This window comes from Chamaea fasciata, unplaced genomic scaffold (assembly GCF_029207755.1).
Source record: "Chamaea fasciata isolate MVZ Bird 193981 ecotype frontalis unplaced genomic scaffold, bChaFas1.0.hap1 SCAF_5, whole genome shotgun sequence".
Classification (NCBI taxonomy): domain Eukaryota; kingdom Metazoa; phylum Chordata; class Aves; order Passeriformes; family Sylviidae; genus Chamaea; species Chamaea fasciata.
Window position 1 is genome coordinate 69,684,645 of NW_027094090.1, and position 26,064 is coordinate 69,710,708.

The window sequence follows — 26,064 nt, forward strand, 5'->3', positions numbered from 1 at the left end:
GTAACGAAATTGCAGGGACATTAAAAAAGCTTCACCAAATCAATTCTTTATGTGACTTCATCACAAAATACCTAGCAATCAGGGCCTACTCTTTTCCTACAGCTTTTTCTCAGAATTGTTGAATTGTTCAGAATTCAACATCTGAATCTAATTACCTAAAACCAGATCACTTGATAGCTATATTGCTACCTTCATATTCAACGCTTGCCTTCAGTTCTCTCTTAGGACAGATTTTCCAAGTGAACTTGATGTGGGCTAGAAACAGGAAAATATGCTATGAAGAGCATAAAAAAATGAAGCAACTTACTCTCAAAATCATTTCTTAAGTAACCTGTCTTTTAATCCCTCTCCAACTCTGAGAAGTTGAAACAACAGCTTTTTTTTTTCCTTTCCAATGGTGGTGTTTGAAAGGTACTCAAGCATTTTGGCAACGGAGGCTGTACAAGAAGTCCAGGTAGGTTTAAAATGCTTAATAAGGACAGGACTCTCAGGACAAAACAGATCTCCTTGCAGTGACAAGCTACAAGGCAGAAACATGTCCTGGTACCTTTGCTGCAGCAAGTTTGTAAGGAAGAATGTTGTTAATTTACATATTTGCAACCCCTTTTAACACAAAACCCCCGAAATCATGAACATATAAAAATGTTAAGCATAATGTACTGAATGTAATGCAGGTAATTTTATAAAACAGAAAACCCACTAAAATGCAAATAACTAAACACTCTTCCTGAGTGATTTAGGTAAAGTATAGCAAATTAAAGCAAACACAGCTATTCATAAGAACATATGTACACAGCACTAAATTACTAGAATTGCTCTTTAATTGGTCCACATCATGAATTATTCTTTTTAAATACAGCAAGAATTTGTCAATAAAACCAAGACAGCAAGTACACAGTGAATTGCTTCTTCCAGTAGAGACTCCAGGTGAGTTAACTGGCAGTTTAATCCACATTGCATTCACATAATATTAACACTAGTAGGTCTTAAATCCTTTTTTGCATTTCACTCCTTGCCTATTGCTTGTCCTCATTTCATTCCTTGCCTATTGCTTCTCCTCCCTGAAAGCTCATTCCCCTGGAAGTAAGCTAACAGAAATTCTTACATTAAATATAAAGTAGTCCATGCAGGAGATTAAAAGCAACTTACTCAAGCAACCTTGTGTGATCGAGCTGGTGGGATGGGGGCATGCGGCAGCAACTGAAGGTAATCACCTTCCTTCCGGAATTGTCATCACCTGGTAAACAAAACAGTTAATAAAGACAATACTCAGTTACTTATGGGACCACAGGTATCTGAGAGTGCCGTGGATCTTCTGATATTTGGGGCTACCTCTATCTCCTATTACTACCCAGAACATCCTGGAAACTCACTGCTCAGGCACGTTACCTGCAGAAGGCTGGGCAAATGATAAGGCAAAGCTCGGAAAGTTATATGCAAATGGTGGTGGTGCTGCTCATCTCCAGGCAGGGAACACTTAGGTCCTCCTGGAGCATTCAGCTGTGGAAGAAAACAGAACTGCTTTCCCTAGTAGTCTTGGAAATAATATGTTTTAAAAGTCCTCATGCTTTTATTTTTGGAATTTATTAGAACGGAAGCACTTTGGGCATCTGCTTTGTCACACACGTAAGTTGGATGTTGTTAACCAACTTAAGCTTTCTTAGATGCTCTCTTTCAGAAACACTGCTACACTAAGATCACATTAAAAGACAACAAACAAGGCATACAAGAATGATTTGAATAACCTAAAGATGTGTGGGTATGCATCCCTTAGTCCCTCTGATAAAACACGCACTGCTGCACTCAAGTTCGTTTGCTCTTTGAGTCATGACAGCTTCACCCACGCTGTACAGACAAGGCTGGTGATTGCGCCATGCCCACCCCACAGCCAAGTTCCACTATATGGAAAGCCAAACAGAGCTCAAAGACAAGGACATAAAATGAGTGACTTTGTTTAAAATTAAATGTTTGTTTAAATGTTTGGACTTTGTTTAAAAGACAAGGCTCATACTAAAGGTCACTCGGCACTGAAGACAGTGAGCTGTTAAGATTTTAACTTAGATCTACATGAATGATACCATTCCTTTTAAAGCAATACAGAAACATCCCAGAAAACAGTTAGACTGAATTAATCAGTCATTGATACATTTTTGGTCTAATTTCCATGTTCCAACTAAAGGATATTTAATATCTTGCTTCTGTTACCACTGAAACATCGAAGTTTGACTTTGATATCAGTAGGAGTACACTAAAGTCAAGAACTGGGGTTATTATTTATGATTCTGTTGTAAAGGTTCCCCTTTCACCCCCAGTTAAGTAGCTGTAATGAATAAACAAATAAAAAAGAGTAAAATGGGGGAAGTTAAACTGCAACAGAATCAATTAATGAATACATAAAGTCATATGAGCATTTCTATGACCACTGGGTAGGTAGAACAGCTTCAGACATGTTAAACCATGCTAATTTGTACTAGAGATCAAACTACTTGATCTGTGCAAACAAAACACTTTCCAGGATTGCAGACACGTTTTCCATCATTCAGCTCAGAAAGAGGTGGCTGTCCTCACCTGACATATTTCACACTAAGAAAAAAAAATCCCATATTTGCCTTGTCCAGTTCAACAGTCATGACAGGACAGCATCTATTTAAACCCATTCCATTTTAGGTGTCAAAGGAGTAAAGAGAGGGAAGAGATGAGATTAGCAATTACTTTTCACTTATGGACGTGGACTGGGAGACATCTTCTGCATTATCTTTTCCAGTCCTGTGTCATCACAAGGAAGAGCACCAGATAATCCTTCCACTGATTTGTCAAGCTTTATCTTAAAAACCAGTTAGGTTTTTTTCCGTTTCATGCTCCTCCTGCTCACTGACTTGACAACTAGCAACCCATTTTCTCAATTTCAGGCTGAAAGCCATTTTCAATTTGTACAAATTTGCTCTTGTGACAACATCGCTCAGCTGAAGCAGTGCTTCTCCTTCAGCACTATTTATCATCCCAAAGGACTCCAGGCAACAACCACATTCCCTCCCAGCCCATGCTCTACTGCTTGTACACAGGTCACACCCTGTATCCCTCCCGTGACATTGGTGTTCTCTGTTCCGCTCCAACCTGAACATGTCTTTTTCAAGTGACAAGAATCATATGGTAAATTTCAGACGAACATCACACAGGGGACTTAAAATGCTTTCCTAATGATATCCACATTTTTGTCTTTACTGAGGAAAAACAATGAAGTAATCATACAGCTTGACAGCTAGAGCTGGATTATCTCTTATAACCACCCCACTCTTATTTCACGGAAGATCACTTCTTTCTTTTCTTGAAGTTTAAAAACTTAAGAACCTTTTCCTATTTGCTTTAATATCCTCTAAAGATCTATCTCAGCTTGAATTTTGGTACTTATTACTCCAGTACTATAGTTTTAGACAAAACATAGATTTCTCTGCTGGCTGACTCTTTTCTCCTATTCTTTTTTCTGGCTGTCTACTTATTTTTATTCTCTTCCTCAAAGGGTTTTTTTCCATACCACAAGGCCTGATGTCCCTTCCCACATTAAAAATAAATTCTGACTCTTCGGTTAAGTAAGAAGCTTGAGCACCACTAAAGAGCATGTAACACCACAATTATATGTACTCAGGTGTGGCAGCACATTGCTCTTAAAAAGACCACAGTTTACTTCCTGAAGTTATTTAAGTGTCTTGTTTTATATTCTCAGAGTACTTATAAAGGCATTATAATGTGGCATGCATTAACAGGAATGTTAATGTTTTGTTTAAAATTAAAACATTAACATGATTGCTTTCTAAATCACAGCTTGTTTGTGAAAAAATTGCTATGTTGCAATGCACTCCAGATATTTTATCGGTTAGAAATAATATTTTTTTGCAGAGCAAAGCTCCCTCAGGAGGGCAGTGACCTAGGAAAATGCCTGTTGCATGTGCCAGAACATTTGCTTTCCAGTCCAATGCAGTTTGCGTTCTGTGGATAGAATTTTTACCCAAGGTCATGAAAGTTTGAAAAGTAAAAAGGGGAGTGGCAAACACAAAGAGTGTAACTGGAAGTATGTTGATTTCAAATCCATACAGAGTGTATTTTGCTACTGGAACCCCATATTTCCCTGCAACTTAAAACTGAAAGATGCCTCATTTTCTACCAGGAACAAAGGGAAAACGAACTGCAATTTCAGCTTTGCTCCTTGATGTTTCACTTTCAGGTCAAATGTGTAGTTTTGTGCTAACCTACTTTATTACCAAGTTTAACGTCACCAGACATCTTCAGATCAAAATTTCTTTTACCTTCCATGGAAAATGTGCACCTCCCTTTATCTCTCCGCATTGGTTTCAGGCTCCAGATATTCAGGACACATTCCCAAAGACTGAGGGCACTCACACTCCTCCAGCCAACTACCTAAACCTTTCTAGACATCCCTCAGGCAGAGGAAAGGTCTGACAGACTTTGCTCACACATGGGTAGAAGGCTCCTGCCTTTGGATCAGGCACTTGCTGTCTCACAGACACATTTCTGGGCAGGCTCGGGATTATCAACTGTGTGGCCATGGAGCCACTCCTAGAAACATAGCACAGAAATATCCTCCTCCCTGTGCTTGGTGAGTAAAGACAGGTGTGGAGAGAGGGCTGTCCGCACAGAGATTTACACACCTTAAAATCCATCCTATCTACTGCAGTTTGATTTGTCTGGATTTCACTGAAACAGACACGAATCATACACATCACTTTTGACATCAAACTTGGAAGTGGGAAAAAGATGTTACAGTAAGACACAGGGCAGGGCAAGAGGTGAAGAAGATGGTTCTGGGTTTTTTTAATTAAGAATTTGGATGGCACAGCACTTTCTAACTGCTTCTTACTAATGGAAAGATTTTTTTGTCTAATGAAAGAGCTCATTCCAATTCACAAATGAGATATTTCAAATGCTGTAATTTTTACATGACTTTTCCAAGAGATTTTGTTCTGATGATATTTAACATTATTATTTTATTAGTGAAAAGTGAAATATTTTACTTTACTGAAGCTTGTTATTGATCACTTTACAGCAAAACAAGATCCTCAAGCCGATGGAAGTTTTCTGATGGGTTTCAATGGAAAAAGAAGTAGGGTTAAAATCCAGGGGACTTGCCACACCAGTGAAAATACTTACTCTCATATTTGTTTCCTTAAGAGAATTTAAGCCAGGGAAAATGAACTTAAACCCAAATTACACTTTGTTAAATGGTGAGACAAACTGTCCTTTGAAGCTTCCTACTCTACAATTCACAGAAATACAAGGTCATCAAGGAATCATTGTGAAACATCTCTGCTTTGCCTAGACTGAGTAATGGACAGTGAATACAACCACAAATAATCCATTGTGGGTCTCTGTCCATCCAAGATGGTCAGCTTTTTAGCCAGTTAAGAAAAAAAGTCAATACAACACAGCTGAGTCTCAATATTAACAGGATAAGCTTATAACCGTAGCTGTAGAGTCCTCTTTCTCTAGCACTGGTCACCTCAGCTGATGATATGAAAATGCAGTGCATCGCATGATATCCAGCTTAAGGATGAAGTATTAAAACAACCACTGTAATGTCTGTTCTTTGGGACAGAGACCAGAACCACCATGGGAATATGGAGAATGACACCAACTGAAGTTCTGAATTTCAAGAGTCGACTCATTTTGATTTGACAAAGTTTCCTCTTTGCATTCATTCCTCTGGATTCTACTCATGTCCACGTGCACGTAGAAACCAACTTTCTGTGAGGGGACTGCAACTGTACTGCACCTGGCTAATTCTGGAAAGTGCTAAAACTGCAATTCAAATCAAGTACATGCTCAGGTGTCTTCCTAAACAAGAATGACTATAAGCAAACCTTCAGGAAGGCTTCCCACATGAGGAACCTGCTTATTCCCCTCAGAAAGCCAAGATACCTCATCAAAGACTTCTCCATGAACAGTCTTTCTCTTAAACTTTGTATAAGGAAAATACTTTGTCATGAGACATTTCTTTTCAGATCAGATGAAAGCAAAGAGATGGCTTGGTTTCTGATGTAATTAATTTGTAAATTAACTGTTATTAATTTACATTTCATCTGTTCTCTTCTTAAGGTACGTAAGGTAAGTTGAAATGAGGATCTAATGTCCACACAGCTCTGTCTGGCTGACTCTCTGGACTAATTTGAAAAGGGGCACTGAACATCAAAACTACTTTCAGTGATTCAAAACCAACTGTTTTGATAATTCACGGAAAGCGTAGAAGAAAATTTAAGGAAAGCAAAGAAACAACAGAATAGTCAAATAGAAATGGAATATAATTAATTTGACTTGGCAAAGGGGAAACAGCTTAGGCTTTTCTGTTACATGAGGTCTATTCGGGTGTAGAATGATCTGTGCTGTGACTTCAGGATACCCAAACTAAAACGAGTTCACATTCACATCTGAATTTGGCATTTTAAGTCATCATTTATTTTAGCAAGTCTTTTTGCTCAAGAAACGATGTTTAAAGGAGATGCCATTATATTTTTTTCAAGTTCAGCAAGAAAGCATGTCCATATATTTTGATACCATCAGCTCAGTTTTGTCTTAAAAAAAATTGCTATAACTTACAGTCCGATGTTCAAAGAGAAAAATGCAGTAAGTAAGAATTTATTTCCTTTCACATTCTGAGAAAATCACGTGCAGAACTTGGAAAATCCAAATTTAACTTCTGCCTGAAGGATTTGAACCAAAGTTTCTATCACTCAAGACAAGTTTCCTCTTCACTAGAGCAGGAAATGTTTTCCACAGATAGCAGCCTTTACCTTGGAGCTTCTCTTGTAGCTACTAAGGAAAACATGCTGACACCCAAATTATTTGGACATGCTTTGTAAAGTGCAAAGCCCACATTAAAATCTGCTCTTGTGCTACAAATAGGTCAGGAACCAGAGCCCTCAGCTTCCTTTGTGAAATGTGCCCAGGTCTTGGGTATCTCCAGTTGATTTGTTGCTTTCCCCAATAGGGTACTCATGGAGCAAAGTCAGAAATACTGGTTTCAGGAATACACTTTGGAAATTCAAAAACTGAACAAAGGAAATCTTTTAAGAAGAATAAAAAAAATTTTTTTTAAACACAGTTCTTTCCTGTGACACGGCAATCTACAGACCACAGATCTGCTCCTGAAGGTATTGCAAGAAGTAGCAAAGCTGTCTCTGATATGACTGAAAATTATTAGAACTTGTGCCTTAGGCTAATGACATTATTCACTACAATTTCTCCTTACACGTTAAAAAACCGAAATTACAGATCTACCTTTCACAGTCTGATCCACATTCTAATCTAATCAGTTTCTAATGTACTGGTTCAAAATCAAAAAGAGGCATGAAATCAACTAGACCTTGAAAAAGAAAACATGGACAGTCTCTACAAAGACCTGGACACATGAAATTTTTAAATTTAAATAGGAAAGCAAGAAAAGGCTAAGGAGGAAAATGAAAATTTTAAATAATGGTGGACTTGTATTCCGTTAAAATTTCTGTTTAATGCATAAAAGAATGTCACTAGCAGTTTATAAAAGCACAAGCAGCAAAAACAGGCTCCTATAAAATAAGCACATATTCAAAACAAGGTACTGCAAAAAGTTGTCTGCAATTATATTATAGAAGCCAACCACAGAAAATAGGGAAGTTTGATGAATCTGGTATGCTTATATGTCCCCTCCTTTTTGCCACAAAGAAAAATAATCCTGAGTTTGCTTTCAGGCAAACAGATTGAAACTTCTCCCCCAAAACAGAAATAAAAGGAACCAGCACAGTAGCCCTGTTCCACTTACATACGCTTAGAATTGTCAGCTGCACATTGAGATTCATGACATACCTAAGTCTAACGAAGTTTATATCTTTTTAAAATGTTTTCCTTTTTTTTTAAATTGCATTTTCACACTGTATGAATACAACTCAAAAGATCTCCTTTGCATATAGTCAAACCTATTGTTAGGGAAATCAGGTATAAGGAATTTTAATTTATGAAGAGCAAGAAGGAATTCTAGTGTGGGTTTGGTCTTTTTTCAAATAACTGTTGGAAACTAAATGACTAACAGATGGATAAATTACTGCAAATATTTTCACCTAAAATCTTTTTTTGTTTCTTCAGTCATTTCAAGCAATACATCTCATTGTCTTTCAATCAATGAATAAAAATGAATGAACAGCTTTCTGAATTGCTTTAACACAAACACTGAACTCAAACTTTGTCTTACGCAAATATATGAAAGCCATTACAAACTAGGTACAAATAATTTTAAAAGTATTTATTTCCAAAGGGACTGTCATCTTCCAAGAAGGGAAGGATTTCTGAAGAGCTCATCTTTTCCTTACTTGAATGTAAATCCAGAAAACATTCAGACCTGACTCCGTATCAGTTAACAGTGGGATAAGGAGGTCTTGTTTCGTGGAGGTGAAGCATGTCCTTTGGTATGACCTCACCGTTCCTGTGTTCTGCCCTTATTGCGCACCTCTGCCTTCTCCTCTTCCACCCCACCTTGGAGCTACTTTGGAGGCTGCAGCCACAGGAGTCTGAAGCACAGCACTGGCTTGTGCTTTGCATTTAAACTGTCCAGCAGACTGGCAAACCCCCATCAAGTGTTTCTGGCTGAAATTGCAGGTAAGCTCACTCTTTTCTGGGCTTAAACATGGCCAGGGAATTTTTCTTCCTCTACAAAAGATTGAAGTGCTAAGGACAAAACCATCAGACGTAATCCAACATTTCAGGCAAAATTTGCACCAGCGAAATTAAACCAGAAGTACACCAAAGGTTTGGACTTAATTACGGGTAAAATCCTCTTCCCATTCTCAGTCAGAAGTCAAATTACCATGGGTTTCACTGCCCTAGAGCACCGGTTTTGCTAAAGTTGATGTTTACCTGAGTCATCCTGCTTATGGCTCAACATCAGGAAGGTATCTATGTATTATAACCTGGGTTCATAATCTTCTGAAAAATCATAACCTAGGCTTATATACTCAAAGTATAAAATACAAAACATGTATACAATGTAACACAATCTTAGACATCATTAGGATGAAGATTAAATATCACTATTTGTTTCTTATTATATTAATTTCCTTAGTTTAGGATTGTGATTATTAATGTTATTTTATCAAGCACGTTTATACCAAAAACAAGCCAAAAGGAAAAAAAATGTAGGCAATGCACATTTTAAAGAGGTGCTTTTTAGATCATAAATATGGCTGCATGTCTTATATGTTGCCAGAACATTTTAAAAATAAGTAATTGCAAACATTAAAGGATCCAATATTGAAATATCCTATGTATCCATAACTTTTCTCCAAATCACAACAGAAATCCAGGTGATAAATGCAGTTAAAATTCATGTCAACTGTTTTCTTTCTGCCTTTTGTTAGTTTTTTATATATTTAACTCATATCTCTAGCTGCACACCGTTTGCAGGGCAGACAACAAAAATGATTAAGTGTGGCTGCACAACTCTTCAGATGACTTGGCAAACAAAACGGCTTATCACAAATGAAGTACAGAGGTGTTGCAGTCACAGTTAGGCCTTAGATCATAAGATATTGCTATGGTTATATTTTAAAGCACGTTTAATTTCAAATATTTGGCTCATAATTCAACTACAAATGAGTGCACATATTACGAGTCAGCCGTTTGCAGGATGAAAGCTGAAAGCATCAACATGATTCCTATGAATCACCTTGAGCATAGTAAGAAAAGGGTGATAATGTGTGTGGTAAGGTAAAACCATCGGGGCTCCCAAACATACCTGCCAACTGGATGATCCCATGTCTTGCAACATCATAGTACGGGTGATTGATATTCAGCTCAGGATCCTCCGTTGGTGGAGGCAGAAATGTTCCTTCCTGTTCTGAGCGTGTATCCTCCATTTCATCTTTCTGCAGCTCTAAAGGAGCAAGCAAGAACACACTTCAGTGCTCATGAACCGAGAAGAACTTCTGCCTCTGGTACATTACTAAATGGCTGAATTTTCACTCAGTTTGACAAAACCACAGGTCTTTATTACTATTCATTGCAGTTACAAATCAGCTTCTTGTTCTTTACACTTTAAAGAAACTCTTCAATACTCCATTTCTACCTTCACACACTCCTTAAGATTAGTATCTCCTGTGATGCTCACAAAAATCTCTGTGACTGGACAGCTGGTAAGCTGAGACCCTGCTACTCACGACTGCTGGTGGTGTCTCAACATTTTTTACACTCCCTTAATCTGCGTGGATCCATCTACAATTTCCTGCCTTTTATTTCAAGGTTGCCCAAACAGAGAAGCTGAAGCTTCAGCCAGCTGCCAGCTACTCCACATTAACACCTCATGAGAACACTCTCCACAGCAGATTCACAGCTTGCATTAAGGTAGCAAATCGCAAACAAGCCTCCATCTCACCTCCCCCAAAATCCACTGTCCTCCAGAAATGCTTTAACTTTCCAAAACTGGAATAGGCAAGGCAGCCAAATGTCCATCCAGTATATACTCCAGCTAGAGGCCAAGCAAGGGTGTAAATTTCTGCTCAAAAGCCCAGTAAAATCCCAATAAAATGGGAAGCCTTGTCCCAGCTTCAGGAGATTCTGAACTAGATACTACAATTAAAATCTATTCAATACTGAAAAGGGCAACACAGCGTTAATCAATCTTGTTCCAGGACTTTTTGGGTTCGTTTGTTTAGGTTTTTTCACACCCAAGTTTTTTCCAGACTGTTGTAAGGTCCAAAAAAAGCTCATACTAAGTACATATCCAAATCAACAGAATCTGGGATAAGTAATAATAACTAATACACGAGTGTCTTGCTGGCTTGACAGAAGACACAGGTAAAGAGAAAAACTAATGTTTTATGATGTACCACCTGCTATGTATCATCCACCTCTTTTTATCCTGCAGGTTTTATTAAGGTAGAATTAACATTTTTATCTATCAGTTTGAACACTTGGAAGAGTCAGCTGGATATGGTGCTGGGCCATTTTGTCTTAACTGTGCCTTTGCTAAGAAACATTGGACCACATTATCCTTAACATCCCCTTCCAATCTGGTATTCCATTATTCTATGATCTATAACATTATTAGTGTCATGTTAAAAAGCACTAGAATATTTTGCCTTCTCATCATCTGCATATCTCATGTTCCTTGACCAGCACTCAAGGCACACTAGGGCAGAGAAAATAACAATTTCAGCCAGATTTATGTGCCAGCAGATAGCAACTGTTAGAGAAAAACTCGTATTAAATATTTTGGAATGCTTTCCACTCACAATCTCTCAGTATCTTTCTATCCTGCAAATAGCCATATGAAGGCTTTATTGTCTCATTTTTAACATGATTTGTACCAAAAGTGCATTTCACAAGGATGAAAAATGCCACTAGTAGCTGGGCTTCTCCAAAACACAAAGGAGTCAGCAACACGTGTACTACTTTTAGATTTCCTTATGTCTGAATTCACATAAAAGCCTTCTCAGAAAATAAATCAGCAGTCCTATAGGGAAAAAAAAATCTGCCTTTAGAGAGACACCATTAGAGTCCTTCATATAAACAAAAATGTTTAAACCCTTATTATCTACAAAATGTCTATTTTTCTGCCTTTTAAAAGCTTATCATATATAAAAGGCTACACTAACCTTATCTGGGAAAATATTCTTTCACTTTTCTGATTTTTTTTTTCCCAAGAGCTGGGAAGAATAATAACACAAACATAATGCACTAGATAAATTCCACAATTTTTTCTTCATAAAAATATTTAAGTCTTGTTAAAGCTCAGAATAACTAAAGCACTATTTTGTTTATTAGGGTTGAGGATTTCTGGGTTTTTTTTCCTAACCACCTAAGGAAAGAAAGTTTCAAAGAGAAAAGAGAAAAATAAGCAGTAGCTGCTCATCTGTGGGGATGTGAAGTGGGAGCTGTGTTATTAAAAATGGAGTATATGCTCAAAAATACAAAAGAAACAACCAATCTGACTTTGAGACATTCCAAAGACCCAGAGAAGCAAAGTAAATATGTACACCTATTTGTACTGCACTTATTCACAAGGTCTGCAGAAATCCCAATATTAACCATACCTGCTGAAAAGCCACATAGCCCTAACTTTGTGAGATAATTCGTTATATATTACTTTTCTTTTTTTCTTTCTTTTTCCTGTTTGAACAAGGGGAGTGGAGCTCAAGAGATTTTTCATAATAAACATCAATAAGAAAGAAGATTCAATGTTTCACACTGAGGGAGACCTCAGCTCTATTTTTCTCCTGCAAATGACAGAGGAGTTCATTGCTCCACAGGCTGTAGCAGAGGATCTTCTCTTAGTACTCACACCATTAGGGCTGTTTAACCCAGCCTAGGAGGCAATGTGAGACAGAGCTTGGCAAGTTTGAGGATGAAAATTGCTTTCCATGGATTTTGTATCAAGCCCTAGATGTACAAATGTCAGCTAGCTGCCCCTGGAAGTCATAAAGTGGTGAAACCAGAGCAAAGGGAAGGGATGGGGAAAGGGAGGCTGAGATCAAGGCAGGCTGGACAAGATCTGGGAGACCCTTGCACTGGGGTTCAGCCTGGCATCTTCAAAAACTCAAAGGAAAACAAAAAAAACAGTAATGCAAATCTTTCCAAATGATGAGCCCCTAATGCCTTGGTTGACATTGCTGCACACAACTAACATCTTTGGAAGTAACATGCTGTGCTCTCTACTTGGAGTAATGACTCCCATTTGTGCCACAACGTGTGATGGTGGTGATGTTCCAATAGCCTAAACTGGCACCAGGAAGATCCAGCAGTAATTCACAAAAACTGCATGTATTAAACTAACCTTCAACCCTAATGGCTTCAACAGGGTACACAGCAGTACAGAAGCTGTAACTAATTCTGGATTGCCCCAAGAAATATTACAGAATGTTGGAAAACACTCTCATTTGCTGGAGATACTCTATTAAATCGCTTGTAACTCTACACAGATGCAATTCAAAATATTATAAAAATATTTACCTATTTCAGCTAATTTCTCATAGTCAACCTCAGACATGTTTCCCCTTAGGAACAAGTCTTTGCAAACCTTGCCAACAGATTCTTGAAGGACAAAATGATCCTTGGGTCAGCCCTACAAAAATAAACAAAGGAAGCTATCATCACAATGTGGCACATTTTATGCACTACACAAATGGCAAAGGCAAACAAAAAATGCACCCCAGAAATCCTACCTCATTGACATTTGGCTACCATTTTCTTACTACAAGAGTGTTATAAAACTATTTAAAAACTGCAACATAAAAAAAAAAAGCTATTAATTCATAACAAAGTGTTTGAATAAACTGAGCCCTTTTCATTTTGAGGGAGTTGTTCCTCAAAGTACTTACGTATTACACACCTTTTAATGACAAATATCAGAATTTCTGACTAATTCACTCCTGAAAACAACTTAAAACTTTTTTTTTTTTCTTAATGCAGATGATGATATATACACTCTGTACCCTCACACCATGTCACTTCTCTATGGCAATTCTAAGTTTTATTACAGGAAACATTCTGTGCCTCATATTTCAAATGAAAGAGCTTTATGAAAATGTCAAGAGAGCATTAACATATAAAAAACTAAAAAAAAAAAAAAAAAATTTAAAACACCCATTCCTGTGTGTAATCCCTACTTTTTGTCAAGGCTCTGTGCTTTGCAAACAGAGTACTAAGGAACACACTCAAAATTATAATCAGGGCCAAAAAACAAGTTTTAGAGGATCTCTTTCCCTAAGCAGTTGCTCCAAAAAGCAAAATGAGTACTTCCAAATGTGTACTTCCCTTACATTAAAAACCCAGACTCAGGTGTGGAGGTGAGAAAGAAACTGAGCTTTTAGGCCTCTCCTTTGAATTTTGTTTAGCCCCTTGGTTTACATTGGTTTGGTATTATCTGAACATGTTAAATAGAAACAAAAAGGACAAATTCATGGCCTGGTGGTTGAAAAAAGGCATACACAACCATGTTGTCCTCTGCCAAGACATCAGATTTTGTATTGTGCCTTCAAATCACTAAAACCGGGAAATTATTTTGGACTAAAAAAAAGTCCAGACAGTTTCGCTGCTTGCTGCAGGTTCTACACCTTCAAAAATTTTCATAAACTTACCAATGATTTTGTAATAATCTTACTTGTTCCTTGTGGAAAATAATCAGCTCCACTTAAAGTAAACTCAGTTTAAAAGTCCATATACACAGGGGAAAGTCCCATTAAGTTGAATGGGACTTCCATTTTTCACTGAGCAATGATATTCTTAAAAAGAAAGCAGTTCTAGGTCAGATTTGTATTACTATTAAAATGCATAGTGATTGATATTCCAATGAGTTCTCAATTTTTATTATTCATAGATATTGATATTTAGGTATTTCTGTGATTAACAGTGACTAACTAGTGTGATAATGTAATTTTTTAGCAACTAATCTGTTCCAGATATTGTAGATGATTTAGTAAGTGAGACGGTGTGTTCATAAGTACTTGACTGCTTATCTCCACTTGTGATGGTCAGGAATAAATGGTACATAAATATGTAATTTGAATGAAGAAAGTTGAAAAAGTGTATATGAAGCCAAGCTACAAAATTAGGAAATAAGGATAAAATAAGGAATTTAAGGACTTTGAGAAGTTTTCAGGGACCTGTGAATTTGTACTTTCAGAACAAACAAAGCCCATGTTCAATATATCTGAGCTTCATGGACTTCATCCAAACCAAGTATTTCCAAAAGCTCTTACAAGGAAATGGGGCTTTACCTTCCTTCTGAAGTACCTATTTACACCAGGCCTTTCCAGTTTATTGAATTTAAACCATAAACCATAAATGAAATCACAAGTCATAAAATTTAGGCTATATCTTTGACACTAGAATGCTTGTCAGATGATGTGAGTAACGAATGTCTCAATGAATTTTATTGCAGCAGCTTGGAAAAAAAAAAAAAACAGAGACCACTGCTTCTTCCAGCAGGATCCATCTTTATTGCACACATTCCAGTATTTGTATGTTTCTACAATGGGAAAGCTTAAGGGAAGTCTTGGGAACGCACAGGAGGAAAGGCAAAACAGCCACACCACCAAGCACTCACTAGGGCAGAGTTTCTGCCCTTACTGGCCGTTCACTCAAACGTGCCACTTCCCAGCCTTCTGGGATGTAAAGGACAAAACATTGACACATGGTGTTCATGGCTCCAGTCATTCCTCTAGTATGCACCTTTCCCAAGAGAACAGAAAGCTTTATCAGCGTCAGGATAAGCAGTGACACACCTCAGCCATGATTTTACACGGGTAATAAGGCCCATATTTTGTAAGGCTTTACCTGTACACAACAAATTCATAGAAGAAGGAGAAAAGCCGTCTCCTTTGGCCCCTGTTTGAAGGAAAACAAATAAATACAATCCTTCAATACACAGCATGGGACAGAACACAATTTCTCCTTCATACTAATTGCTAATGCCACAGTTAGAAGTAGTGGCTCAGTCTAGAGAGGGCAGCTTTAAATCTCCCCTGAAACCTGCTGGAAAACATTGGCTTTTGAACAGCAAAGTTACTGTACAAGTGAGAGCAACTGTGATAGTGTTATAACATTTACAAATGTTTAACACAGAAAGTTAGTGTGAAGCTAGAAATTATTTACATGGAATCAAAGAATAAGGGAAGTGGGGAAGAAGCCATCTGCCTGGTTTTCAGCTCACTGCTCCCTTGGGGTAACTACTAGAAAGTTTCCAGGTAGGAGGCAAACTTAGTGTAGCACCCTCAGAAACCGATTTCCTGTTGACCGCAGCAGCATTCTCTGTTCCTGGGAGACAACATAATCACCTTAACAGTGTTCCATGGCACGTACCACTGTTTCTAGTAAAGTGACTTAGTGCCTCCCCCAACCCCATCCCACCAGAAAAGCAATTTAAAAAAAAAAAAAAAAAAAGTCCTGAAAAGACCCAAACTACAAGCCTTTTATTAATAATAGAAATTTGGAAGTATTTTACAAAATATCGCAGACTGTTTTCCTCCAGAGGAAAGCTTGCTACTTATTGACATCCCTAAAGGATTATTACTTCAGTGGAAATGAAGGCAGTCGCAGACAGTACTGTCTGGTAATGAACTCCCATCTACAGCGAGTCCAAACAAAGGCAAGAGATTCCTCCAACATTTGTCAAGGCACAGGCGTCTTTAATGCCTATTCTCTTTGTTCACTCAGCTGTCAGATATGTTCGTCTTCAAATGTAAATAGTGTGGTTTCTCTTCATTTTTCCTCCCGATGTTCTTGCCTTTCACTGATATTCTTTGTTACTGGCTTGACACAGCTCACCGTGTAACATCAGTCTGCAATTTACATTTTGATGGGGTGAGAATTCTGTGTAAAGCCAGTATCTGCTAAGGGGTATCAGATACAAAACCAGGTAAAGGGCTTTCAGGAGATTATTTTATTATTTATAATACTGCAGGAAATTTGCTACAGAATCTATAAACACAGCAATACATGAGCTGAGTGCATAATATACTCGCGAAAAATATTTTCAAAACATTCTCCTTGTCTTCCCCTAGGTTGTCTGCCCTAAATAGTATTTTTCCTCAGTGTACTTCCTACCCAATGTCTACCAGACCCCAAGTCTGTATTTCTCATGATCAGTTGGTTTCAGCTATTTGGCATAGTTTCTTTTCATACTCTTTACTGACCTGCCATTCTCTGCTGGCAATACATTGATGAGAACTAGCAAATAGACCCTGAGTCCGACAGCGAAAGCACACACAGAGCTCTGGTTCTTCTGGCCTCTGCTGATATAATTTGACAGCTTGAAAAAAAAACCCGACCACATAATTTGAATGCTGATGCCACAGAGGTTGGTAAATTAATATTTAAAATTAAAGGATTATTACTTTGAAAAGTTGGATGCAAGTTTACTGTTGGGGTTTAGGATTCTTCCTTTTGTTTCTTTCTCTCAGGGAATTTCCCCCCATACGTGTTGCTAGGAGACACAAAAACCGGGTAAGTAAGAGAGAGAAAAGAGTTGCCACAGTTCAGGGGAGGGGTGCAGCTGGCTGCTCTCTCTTTTTACCTGGGGGTTTCTCTGGGAAGAAAAAGGTACCAGGGGAAGGGGAAAAGGGGCTGGGTGCCAGCTCTCCCTTGTGCTCTCAGCACTGGGAGAGGGGAGAGGCTGCGATGGCTGTGGGGACAATTCGCCTCCACCGCGGGGTTCCGTCTCCTGCTGCCCTTGTTTTATCCTGAGTGGAGCTCCGGTCCTATGAGCGGCCCTTGCACTGGGGCCTTGTTAACACCTGACCTCACCAAAGGACCCCTCACCATCTGCTCGGGTACCTCAGGGAAAACCCCGGGATCCCTGAGCTCCTTTTCCCCGCCACGGGAGCTTCTCTCTACCCCATTCAGGAACCGGGCTGCCACTGCCCAGCCCCGCCGTCTTTGTGGCACTGCTCTGGGATTTTCACTGCACTGTAGCCCCCGCGTCCCCCGCCTGCCGGGACGTCCCACAGTTCCAGCTAGAGCTGCGGAATTTCTGATAAATCTCGACTACCACGCGGGGATTTTGCTCATTCCTGCTGTCCCAGCTTGCCGCTTCTGAGAGTCCTGCAGGGGCACAGGGATCGGCTGTCCTTGGGGGGTTTGTAAAGCAAAGCCCCTTTCCTGCCCCCTCTCGCCTCGGCCCAGCCGCCATTAACCGCGTGCTCCCTCAGCTCGCGCCACAGCGCCCCCTGCAGCCGCGGGGGAATCATGGCACCAACCCTGCCCGGCCGGGAGCCAGCAGCGCCCCTGCTGGCTGTGCCTGGAACTGCACCCAAGGGGAAATGGCTCAAAGAGTGGGAAGGGATTGTTCGTTGGGTTTTCTGTTCTTTTTTGTTGTTATTTCTTTTCCTTGTTACACATACTAGTAAAAAAACTGTTACCCCTTTCCCCATGTCTTTGCCTGAAAGCCCCTTAATTTTAAAGTTATAATAATTCAGAGGGAGCGGAGTCATATTCTCCATTCCTGCTTTCCTTGGCAAACACCTGTCTTTGAAACCAAGGTAGTTACAAAAGTTTATACAACTATGCATGGATATTTCGATCAAACTTAAATGCATAACAGCTATTCTTCACTGGAACTATATAAATTGATGACCTTACCATTGAGCACAGAAAAATGTCATGCTAATATTTAGAGCAAAATATTTAGAAATATTCCTGCAACTGTTCAGCATTTATTGTGTGCATAAAATTTAACACTGCTTGGGTTATTACATGTTATATTGACACCTCTGTTCTTTCAGAGTTAATAAAATCAGTAAAAAATTCGTAATTGTTAAAACTGCCAGTTCTCCATACAAAATAACACTGTGCTATGTAGTATCACTACTCTGTCCCAGAAATAATACAAGAACTTCCCTGGTTTTAAGGCTAACATGAAAAAATATTATGTTAAAATGTAAGAGAAAGAGGTAAAACTTAAAATCATATGTCAATTTGTATTCATACGTCAATTTGGATTGAATTCATATTCAATCCAAGTACTTTATTCTTTCTATATCACATTAGTTTAGGGGGGTTTGAACCTCTTTTCACAGAATGATCAGAGAAGGAGCATACAGAAAGGTTAATTCCTCAATGGATTGAGAGACAGCCTTGAAAATCAGAAAGGAAGGAAGACTGTCTCTCTGTCAAGAGCATCTGTACTCTAGCCTACAAAATTCTACAGTGATCAAACAGTGCTGATTTCTCTGAAAGCAATTTTCTACTGGGCTCACCCATTCCATTTCAACTTGGAAAACAGGTGAGCAGTGTTTTCTCAGTGATGCTATATATTGTCCTACACTTAGAACCCAAGTTCATGCAGTTGGGTCTTTTCACTGTTTATTCCAGGATCACAGAATCACAGATTGGTGAGGGTTGGAAGGGATCTTCCATCTCATCCCACCCCTGCCATGGGCAGGGGACACCCTCCACTAGACCAGGTTGCTCCAAGCCCCCTCCAACCTGGCCCTGGACACTTCCAGGCATGGGGCAGCCACAGCTTCTCTTTGTGAGAGCCTCACCACCCTCACAAGAGAAGAATTTCTCACTGATACCTAATTTCCTCCTCATATGCCATCTACTTCTCCCTTCTGTCAGTTTGCAGGTTGCCATGATGACACTCACCAGATGAAACAGTTAAAACATATGTCCAACCTCAAAGTACGTTACACCTTGCCTGCCTTTATAATGCTTGTGGTCACAGCTGCAGAGCTGGAGCAGGTAAGGAAACCTTAAACCGTGACTCCCTATCACCAGTTTTCTTCCACTGGAAAATCTGTGACACACTGTCATTTCACTGACCACAAAACATATGAGCATCATCTCCTCCCCCATACCCCCTGCCATACCTTTTCTGTTAGAAGGAGTCAAAAATCTATTTATGAGAAAGGATTAAGCATGTCACAGTGAAATAAAGAGTGTTTCCCTACTGGATATAAATGTATCAGTCATTCCCAATTCCCAGTAAAGGGACTGTTTCTAGCCATTACTAGCAAAAAAGTTTTGGAAATACATTTTTGTCGTCTGAAACAGTGCAGATATTTTCTTATCACATACACTCGTTCATCTGGCACAGTACAAGCACATGAGGTAAAAAAAAGTGCCTAATGTATAACCAGTTGACAGAAAGCCTGATGTAAGCTTGCTCTGTCATTAGGATAAAATTATCTGAACATGGATAAGTGGTTGCAATAAATACACTACACCATTTTTTGGCTTCAGCATAACTGGTTATTGACGAAACAAAATCACTATAATGTAATCATAATAAACACTAATGATCAGTCATCTCTGGAACTTGCTCTCCAAATTAATATACTGTAGTACACACTAATGTGGCAGAATTATGTTTAACTAGGTTCTATCTCAAGGGATTACATATTTTCAGTTGCAGACAAGTATATTTTTAAGATTGTGGGGTTTAATTGAATTCCTCTGACAATTAGCGATGAACTTACTGGACAAAGGGTTGGGGTATTGTGATAAAAAGAGTTCTTTTAATTGCATAATTATTCACTGGGGATTCCTCTGGGTGGAATAAATTAGGACTTTTAAAATAAATTCCTGTTCTTCTTATATTTATTCAACACAGGTCAAGGTTTCTAGTTCTTGTTAAAATACCCAGGCATACCATCATCCCTTCCGCCTCCAAGCTGCACAAAACAAAACAGTACTGTAAAGTACCAGAGTTCCAAACGCCATTTTATAGGGTGATCATGTTTAGCTATAAATCTCAATTCAAAATCAACTTAAATGATGATAACAATGCCTGTCCTTCCACTGTTTCTTCATTTGCCCTAGACTGTTTCTTAACTAAGACTGTTTCTTAACTGAAGACCCAGCTAGCTGTTGGTTTGCCCAAACCAATTATTTCTCCATTAACTCACAAGTATTAAGATGAAAATATTTGCAAGCTGGACAGTTTGTTTCATTATGGTAACTTACTGTGCAGGAAATGTAATGCTTTAAAGCATACAAGTGTTTTACTACAAGAGTTCAATGCACAGTGTCCATTGAGTTGACAAGGCAGCCAGGGAGTGTTTCAGATAACTCAGTGATTGTTCTGCTGGGGTCAAAGAGCTCAGGAGGGCCCAAACCAGTTCATGTCTTCAATACTAGCCATATAATCCAGCAGCAACAGCAGCCACCTCAATTTTAACTCTGAAACCAAATCCTCCCATAATGCAGTCCACCTCAACTTCCCCCTCTATTCGCATCAGTGCATCCCATCCTCAGAATCTTGATATTTCGAATCACAGATTTTTATAGATGCTTTGAAATTACAGCCAAAGAAAAATTCGAAAACAATTTCACATTTCACACAATCACAGAATGCCAGAATGGCTTGGGTTGGAAAGGACATTAAAGCTCATCTCATGCCATGGGCAGGGACACCTTCCACTAGACCAGGTTGCTCCAAGCCCCGTCCAACACTTGACCACTTGAACACTGCCCAGGGGTGGGTAACCTGTGCTAAGGCCTTACCACCCTTCACAGGAAAGAACTTCTTAATATCCAATCTAAACCTACTCTCTGTCAGGTTGGACACATTCTCCCCTTGTCCTGTTACTCCCATCACTTGTAAATAGTCTCTCTGTATCTTTCTTGTTGCCTCCTTCAGGTACTGGAAGGCCACAATCAGTTCATCCCGAAACTTCACTCCTCTAGGCTGAACAAACCTAATTCCCTTAGCCTTTCCTCATGGGACAGGTGCTCCACCCCTTGGATCAACTTGGTGCCTCCCCTGGACTTGCTCCAGTAGCTCCATGTCCTTCCTGTGCTGGGAGCCCACAGCTGGCGGCCACTCGGCTGGTGGGACTTCACAAGCAAGTGGCTTCCACAGTTTGGGACAGCTTCTAAACTGGAAACTCACATGACCTTACAGACTTTCATTGGTAACATTGACCAAAAGAGAGAGTGAGATTGAGGTAAAGAATCCCATGAAACTCCTGGCTTTTCCTATTGCTTCATTTCTTCTATATATTTAGTGTGTGCAAACACATGAAAGATTATGTATATAGCAAACATAGAAATTTTGTGCTTTTCTTCTGCCTCAAGTGACAATTTGAAATAGCGAACGATAACAGGAAAGATGTGTAGACTCTGTGAACAAAAGCACTTTAGTCTTGCCTATTTCTACTATGGCAGGTAATACACTCAATGCCTTCTTAAAATTAAAAACACTGTCATGACATTTATATTTTGAATCTTCTCTAATTCTTCTTAGCGATTTGATAAAAGACACCATGGAGTATTTCAAGACGGAGCATCCAATACACTGGATTTTCAGCATGCACATTATCATGCATTTATAGACCTTACATTCAGTGGTCTAAGAAATAATACGTAATCAGTTTTCTTTAACATTTATACAGAGGTGGGTCTACAGCTTTTTAGCTGGTAGGCATCTCTGGAAAAATTTTAGTAAACACACGTGTGTGAGAGGGCAACATCAGGAAAAAAATACCTATTTCTTTGTAAATAACCTTTAAACTTTATCCTGTGCATCCCTTTTCACACCTAGTCCAAGGCTCCATACTAATCAGTGCGAGCCTGGGATGGCTCAGTAAAATCCCCAGTGAGAATTCTGTAAGGAGCATAAGGTTTAGTTTAAATTTTGGGGGGTGGTTTTAATGTGTCTGTCTGCAGAGACTTGGAATATGATGTAAATTGTTACATGTTATCTTCAGCGGGCTCTGCTGTCACCATGTCTCACTGTGTCAGGGGATGTCACCCTATGTCACAGAACAACTAAGTCCTTCCTGAAGCTCTGATAATCACCTTTATCATCATGATCCTGCAGCATCATGCCAAGTATTCCCTGACGTCTTTGTGACCCACATGGAAGAGGCAGCCCAAAGTCTTCTACAGGGTTAATTTCAAAGTTATAAAAAACTAGTGAAACACAATCACTGAACAATTTATCTGAAAAAAAAACTCTTAAATTTAAAACCTATAAAAATAATACTCACTCAGCTTTGAATACAATGACTTCATGTCTCTGCGCCTATTCTTTTTTTTTTTTTAATGTTTCAAGTTCATAGGGGAGTATGAAAAATACTGTTAAGAAATTTCCCCTGGCAGTACTACTATCAAACATTTATTCAGTCCAGGAGAACAAAAAAAATATAGCTTTTATCTCCCCATGCTTATTTACTTTTTGAATTCCTGCTCTAACAATGAAAAAATCACACAAGGAATTTCTTTCATTTCATGTAATAAAGTTACACCTAGCATTACCGTATATTTTTGTCTGAAGATATTGGAATCAATTATCTGTGTCAAAGCACCTTTGAAAAGTAATATATTTGGTTACAGAAACATCAGTGACTGACTCTGATCTACTCAGAGAACTCTTATCGAACTCCTCGGTTAGAGGCTAAAATAGCAAGCCCCTTTAGACAGCATCCTGAAGGTCTGTAACACCTCAGTGGGAAATATCACACTTAGATGCCAAAACACCTCCAAAAATCAGGGATCGCACCTCCTTGGGAGAGGCTTTGGTGTCTGAAATACAGTTCCTCCCTTCAATGACCCTGACTCCTGCTCCATGAGGAGCATCACTTCTTTGTCCAGCCACCCAGGCTGCACTTACTCAAGTCCTGATGAGAAGCTGAGCCACCAATGAGCTCAGAGAGTAGGGGGCCGGTGTTAAAAAGGAAAGCCAAATCGCCAGCAAGGACATCAATACAAAATACTGCAGCAAGGACGGGAATCCCGGCTGTCCCTTTGGCTATCCTTGTGGGAACGGAAAAGGCATCCAACCGGGATTGGGCTGCTTCCCTGCTGCGAATGTGTGGGAAGAGGTTCGATCTCTTTTGTCTGGCCTGAACGGTTTCAGCCTCTTGCTGGATTTCTACCAGGGTGTCTTGAGAAGGGGGGCTGGATGGCAGGAATTGCAGGAATGCTAAGGCAGCAAACAAGAGGAACCGGTTTTAGTGTGAGCTCGCAGCCTACCGCAGCTCCCCCAGGAATTAAATCAGCCTTAAGTAAACTTTGTGTCACCTTCTGCCGGGAAAACTTGTGACAAAACAGCGGAGCCATTGCTCAGACATCTGGAAAGGTTCCATATAAATTCAGCTCCTTATGCATACACACAACAATACGGATTTTAACTACATGCCACATATATGACGCAACACATACAGAGTGCTGAAAAGTGAACTAACTACTTATAAATATCTACCGTAGTGGGGGTGAAGAGAAATCATTTTCAAGCGACTCGTCAACGAAGGGGAGGAAATAGAACCCTGAAAGCACACCACACCAATGCATTGCCGGAGATAGTCTGCAAGAGCTTTTTTATGGCTTAGAGTGTTCAGTGTCAAGATGCACAACTTGTACCACATCCAGACAACCATGGGATGCCTACTGCAATTGTCACTCCATTTTCTGTTTCTTGTCAGTGTAATAATGCAAGCTCAAATTCTGCAAGAGGAATAATAGGTAGAAACTTTTTGCCCCACGGAGCTCTCCTAGGAGTCAGTGGGAATATCCACAAGAGTGCAAATTCACCAACCCACAATCAAACCCACCAAACACATGTTCTCAATGTACAGAATCCCGTTCAGCTGTCGTATCCTTGAGCAAATAACCTCAACTCCGTTCTCAAGCAGAAATGTAAACATCGGTGTAAAGTAACAGCCTCATATAACATCTACTACAGTATCAATCTTTCCTGTTACGACCTTTGAACCATGTAATTGCGGGAAACAGTAATCAAGAGGGTGTCCTGCAGAAGGAACGCACCGATAGCCTGGCTGTGCCACCGCCGGGTGAGCTCGGCGCAACCACACTGCCCGATGGGGCAAAACGTGGGTCAGATCCCAGACCAGCCAAATGGTCGGTTCCCCTTTGGAGAGGGCACTTCACATCCAAACCAACAAACAAACAAACAACCCCACCCGGTGCGTTAGGGCAGCCCAGCAGGTTGCCAAAACGAGGAGCACAAAGCGCATGGCTTGACGCATCCCTACATAGATCCATGGATCCATACCCGTCTCCGAGGTGCTGTCTGGAGGAGCCCCCGGGGTCCCATCGCCCCCGCGCCCCTCCCAGCCCCTCTCCCTCTAGGAAGCCCGTCTAATTTTGCCTTTTGCCTTTTACCTTTTACCAGAGGTGCGGCTTGCGGAGGAGATCCCGGCGCCGGAGCAGAGCCCGGCCCGGCCTTTCGGTTTCGTTTCCCGGGACGGCGGCGGAAGGCGGCGGGGTTCTGTCCCCCGCCCTCCGTGCGGCTCCAGCCGGGAAACCCGAGAGGAGGGTGTGGGGATTAACCTCCTCTTACTGCCTCTGGATTGTTCAGGGGGAAAATAAATCACTTTAGCGCTTTTTTTGCGGCGTCGCCACCTGACTGCAGCGGGGAGATGAGCGCAGTGGTACAGAGCTCCGGGGGTCCCGCCGGGGGTCACTCATCCCAGGAGGGCACTCGGTGCTGCAGGGCTCGGTGGCATTGCCCCGTCAGCCCGAGGAGTGAGCAGGCACTGCCTGCCCACTGTTAGTTGCCCGCCTGTGCAGAAAAAAAAAGACATTGATGCTTTCCCGTGTGTCGTTCTGCACAGGTGTGCGACGCCAGTAGCTCCTCCAGGTCTACTTATGTCCCCAACAGGTCCAAAGCACCATCATCATCATCCTGACAAAAGACTCCAAGTTTTTCTTCTGTCCCACGGTTTCACCAGTATGATGCTGTTTTCTTTACGCTCCCTGGAACTCACTTTCACACTCAGAAATTGCCTGTAAAAGAATGGGAAATAAACTGAGACAAAGCAATGGTAAGGGGAAAAAAAACCACCCCCCCACAATTAGAGGCACAAGGCCACTGCACCAGCAAGTCAGAAACTGTCAGATGTATTCCACTGATGTCTCCAGGAAAATCCTGCCAGACTCACCTCCAACGGCTTCTGCTGGTGACAACCATCAGAAAGGGAGGCTGTGGCTGCACGGTGTGACTGGCCTGACAGGTCCATGTGCCCATCTGACAGAACTGGCACTGCAGACTGAGTGATTGGTTTGTGCAATCCTTTTTCGTTCTTCTGCTTGTCCTCTTCACCCCACTTCACTAAAATTAAAAGGGATTTCTGCTAAGGGCACAACTTTGCATTTCTTCTATTGAATTGCATGTGGCTTCTCTTTCTGCAGACTCATCCAATTCTTTCCATGAGGTATTCCTTATGTATTGTAACAGCAGGTCTTAGGTTTATGTCACCAGCAAATTTCAATAGCACACACATGTTTTTTGCCAAGGTCACTAATAAAATTTTAACCAAGATCAGTTCTGAGACTGGTCCCCATGGAACCACATTAGTAAGCTCCTTCCACCAAGACTCTTCTTTTCAGCACATGCTATTGTCCTCACTTTTCATTTCTTACATTCATCCACATCTCTCCATCTTAATTAATATTTCCTCACATGGCAACCTCTCAAATGCTTTATTGAAGTCCAGATAGATTTCATCTACTGTATTTACATTGTCTAAGAGAATGATTTATCAGACTTTATCATACTGGCTTAGTCTGGTATGTTCAATCTTTGTGGAAGTACTGCTGCATTTTAACTAGGTTTTCATGTATTTC

General features: G+C 40.1%; 1 protein-coding gene across 5 annotated transcripts in view; it reads right to left on the minus strand.

The window, feature by feature from the left end:
* The window catches only part of ARHGAP8 (Rho GTPase activating protein 8), a 57,739-nt gene extending 33,051 nt beyond the window's left edge, over positions 1 to 24,688 (minus strand). Inside the window, exons 1-5 of one of the 5 annotated variants that reach the window (XM_066184352.1) lie at positions 24,601 to 24,688; positions 15,310 to 15,360; positions 12,985 to 13,096; positions 9,773 to 9,910; positions 1,150 to 1,237 (exon numbers count right to left, since the gene is read on the minus strand). In XM_066184352.1, coding sequence (XP_066040449.1) covers positions 1,150 to 1,237; positions 9,773 to 9,910; positions 12,985 to 13,021 — 263 coding nt within the window. In that variant the 5' untranslated portion in view covers positions 13,022 to 13,096; positions 15,310 to 15,360; positions 24,601 to 24,688. Of the gene's footprint in view, positions 1 to 1,149; positions 1,238 to 9,772; positions 9,911 to 10,102; positions 10,229 to 12,984; positions 13,097 to 15,309; positions 15,361 to 24,600 lie in introns of those variants that run through there. The other 4 variants (XM_066184353.1, XM_066184355.1, XM_066184354.1 and 1 more) reach the window with 4 other exon arrangements.
* Between the last annotated feature and the right edge of the window lie 1,376 nt (positions 24,689 to 26,064).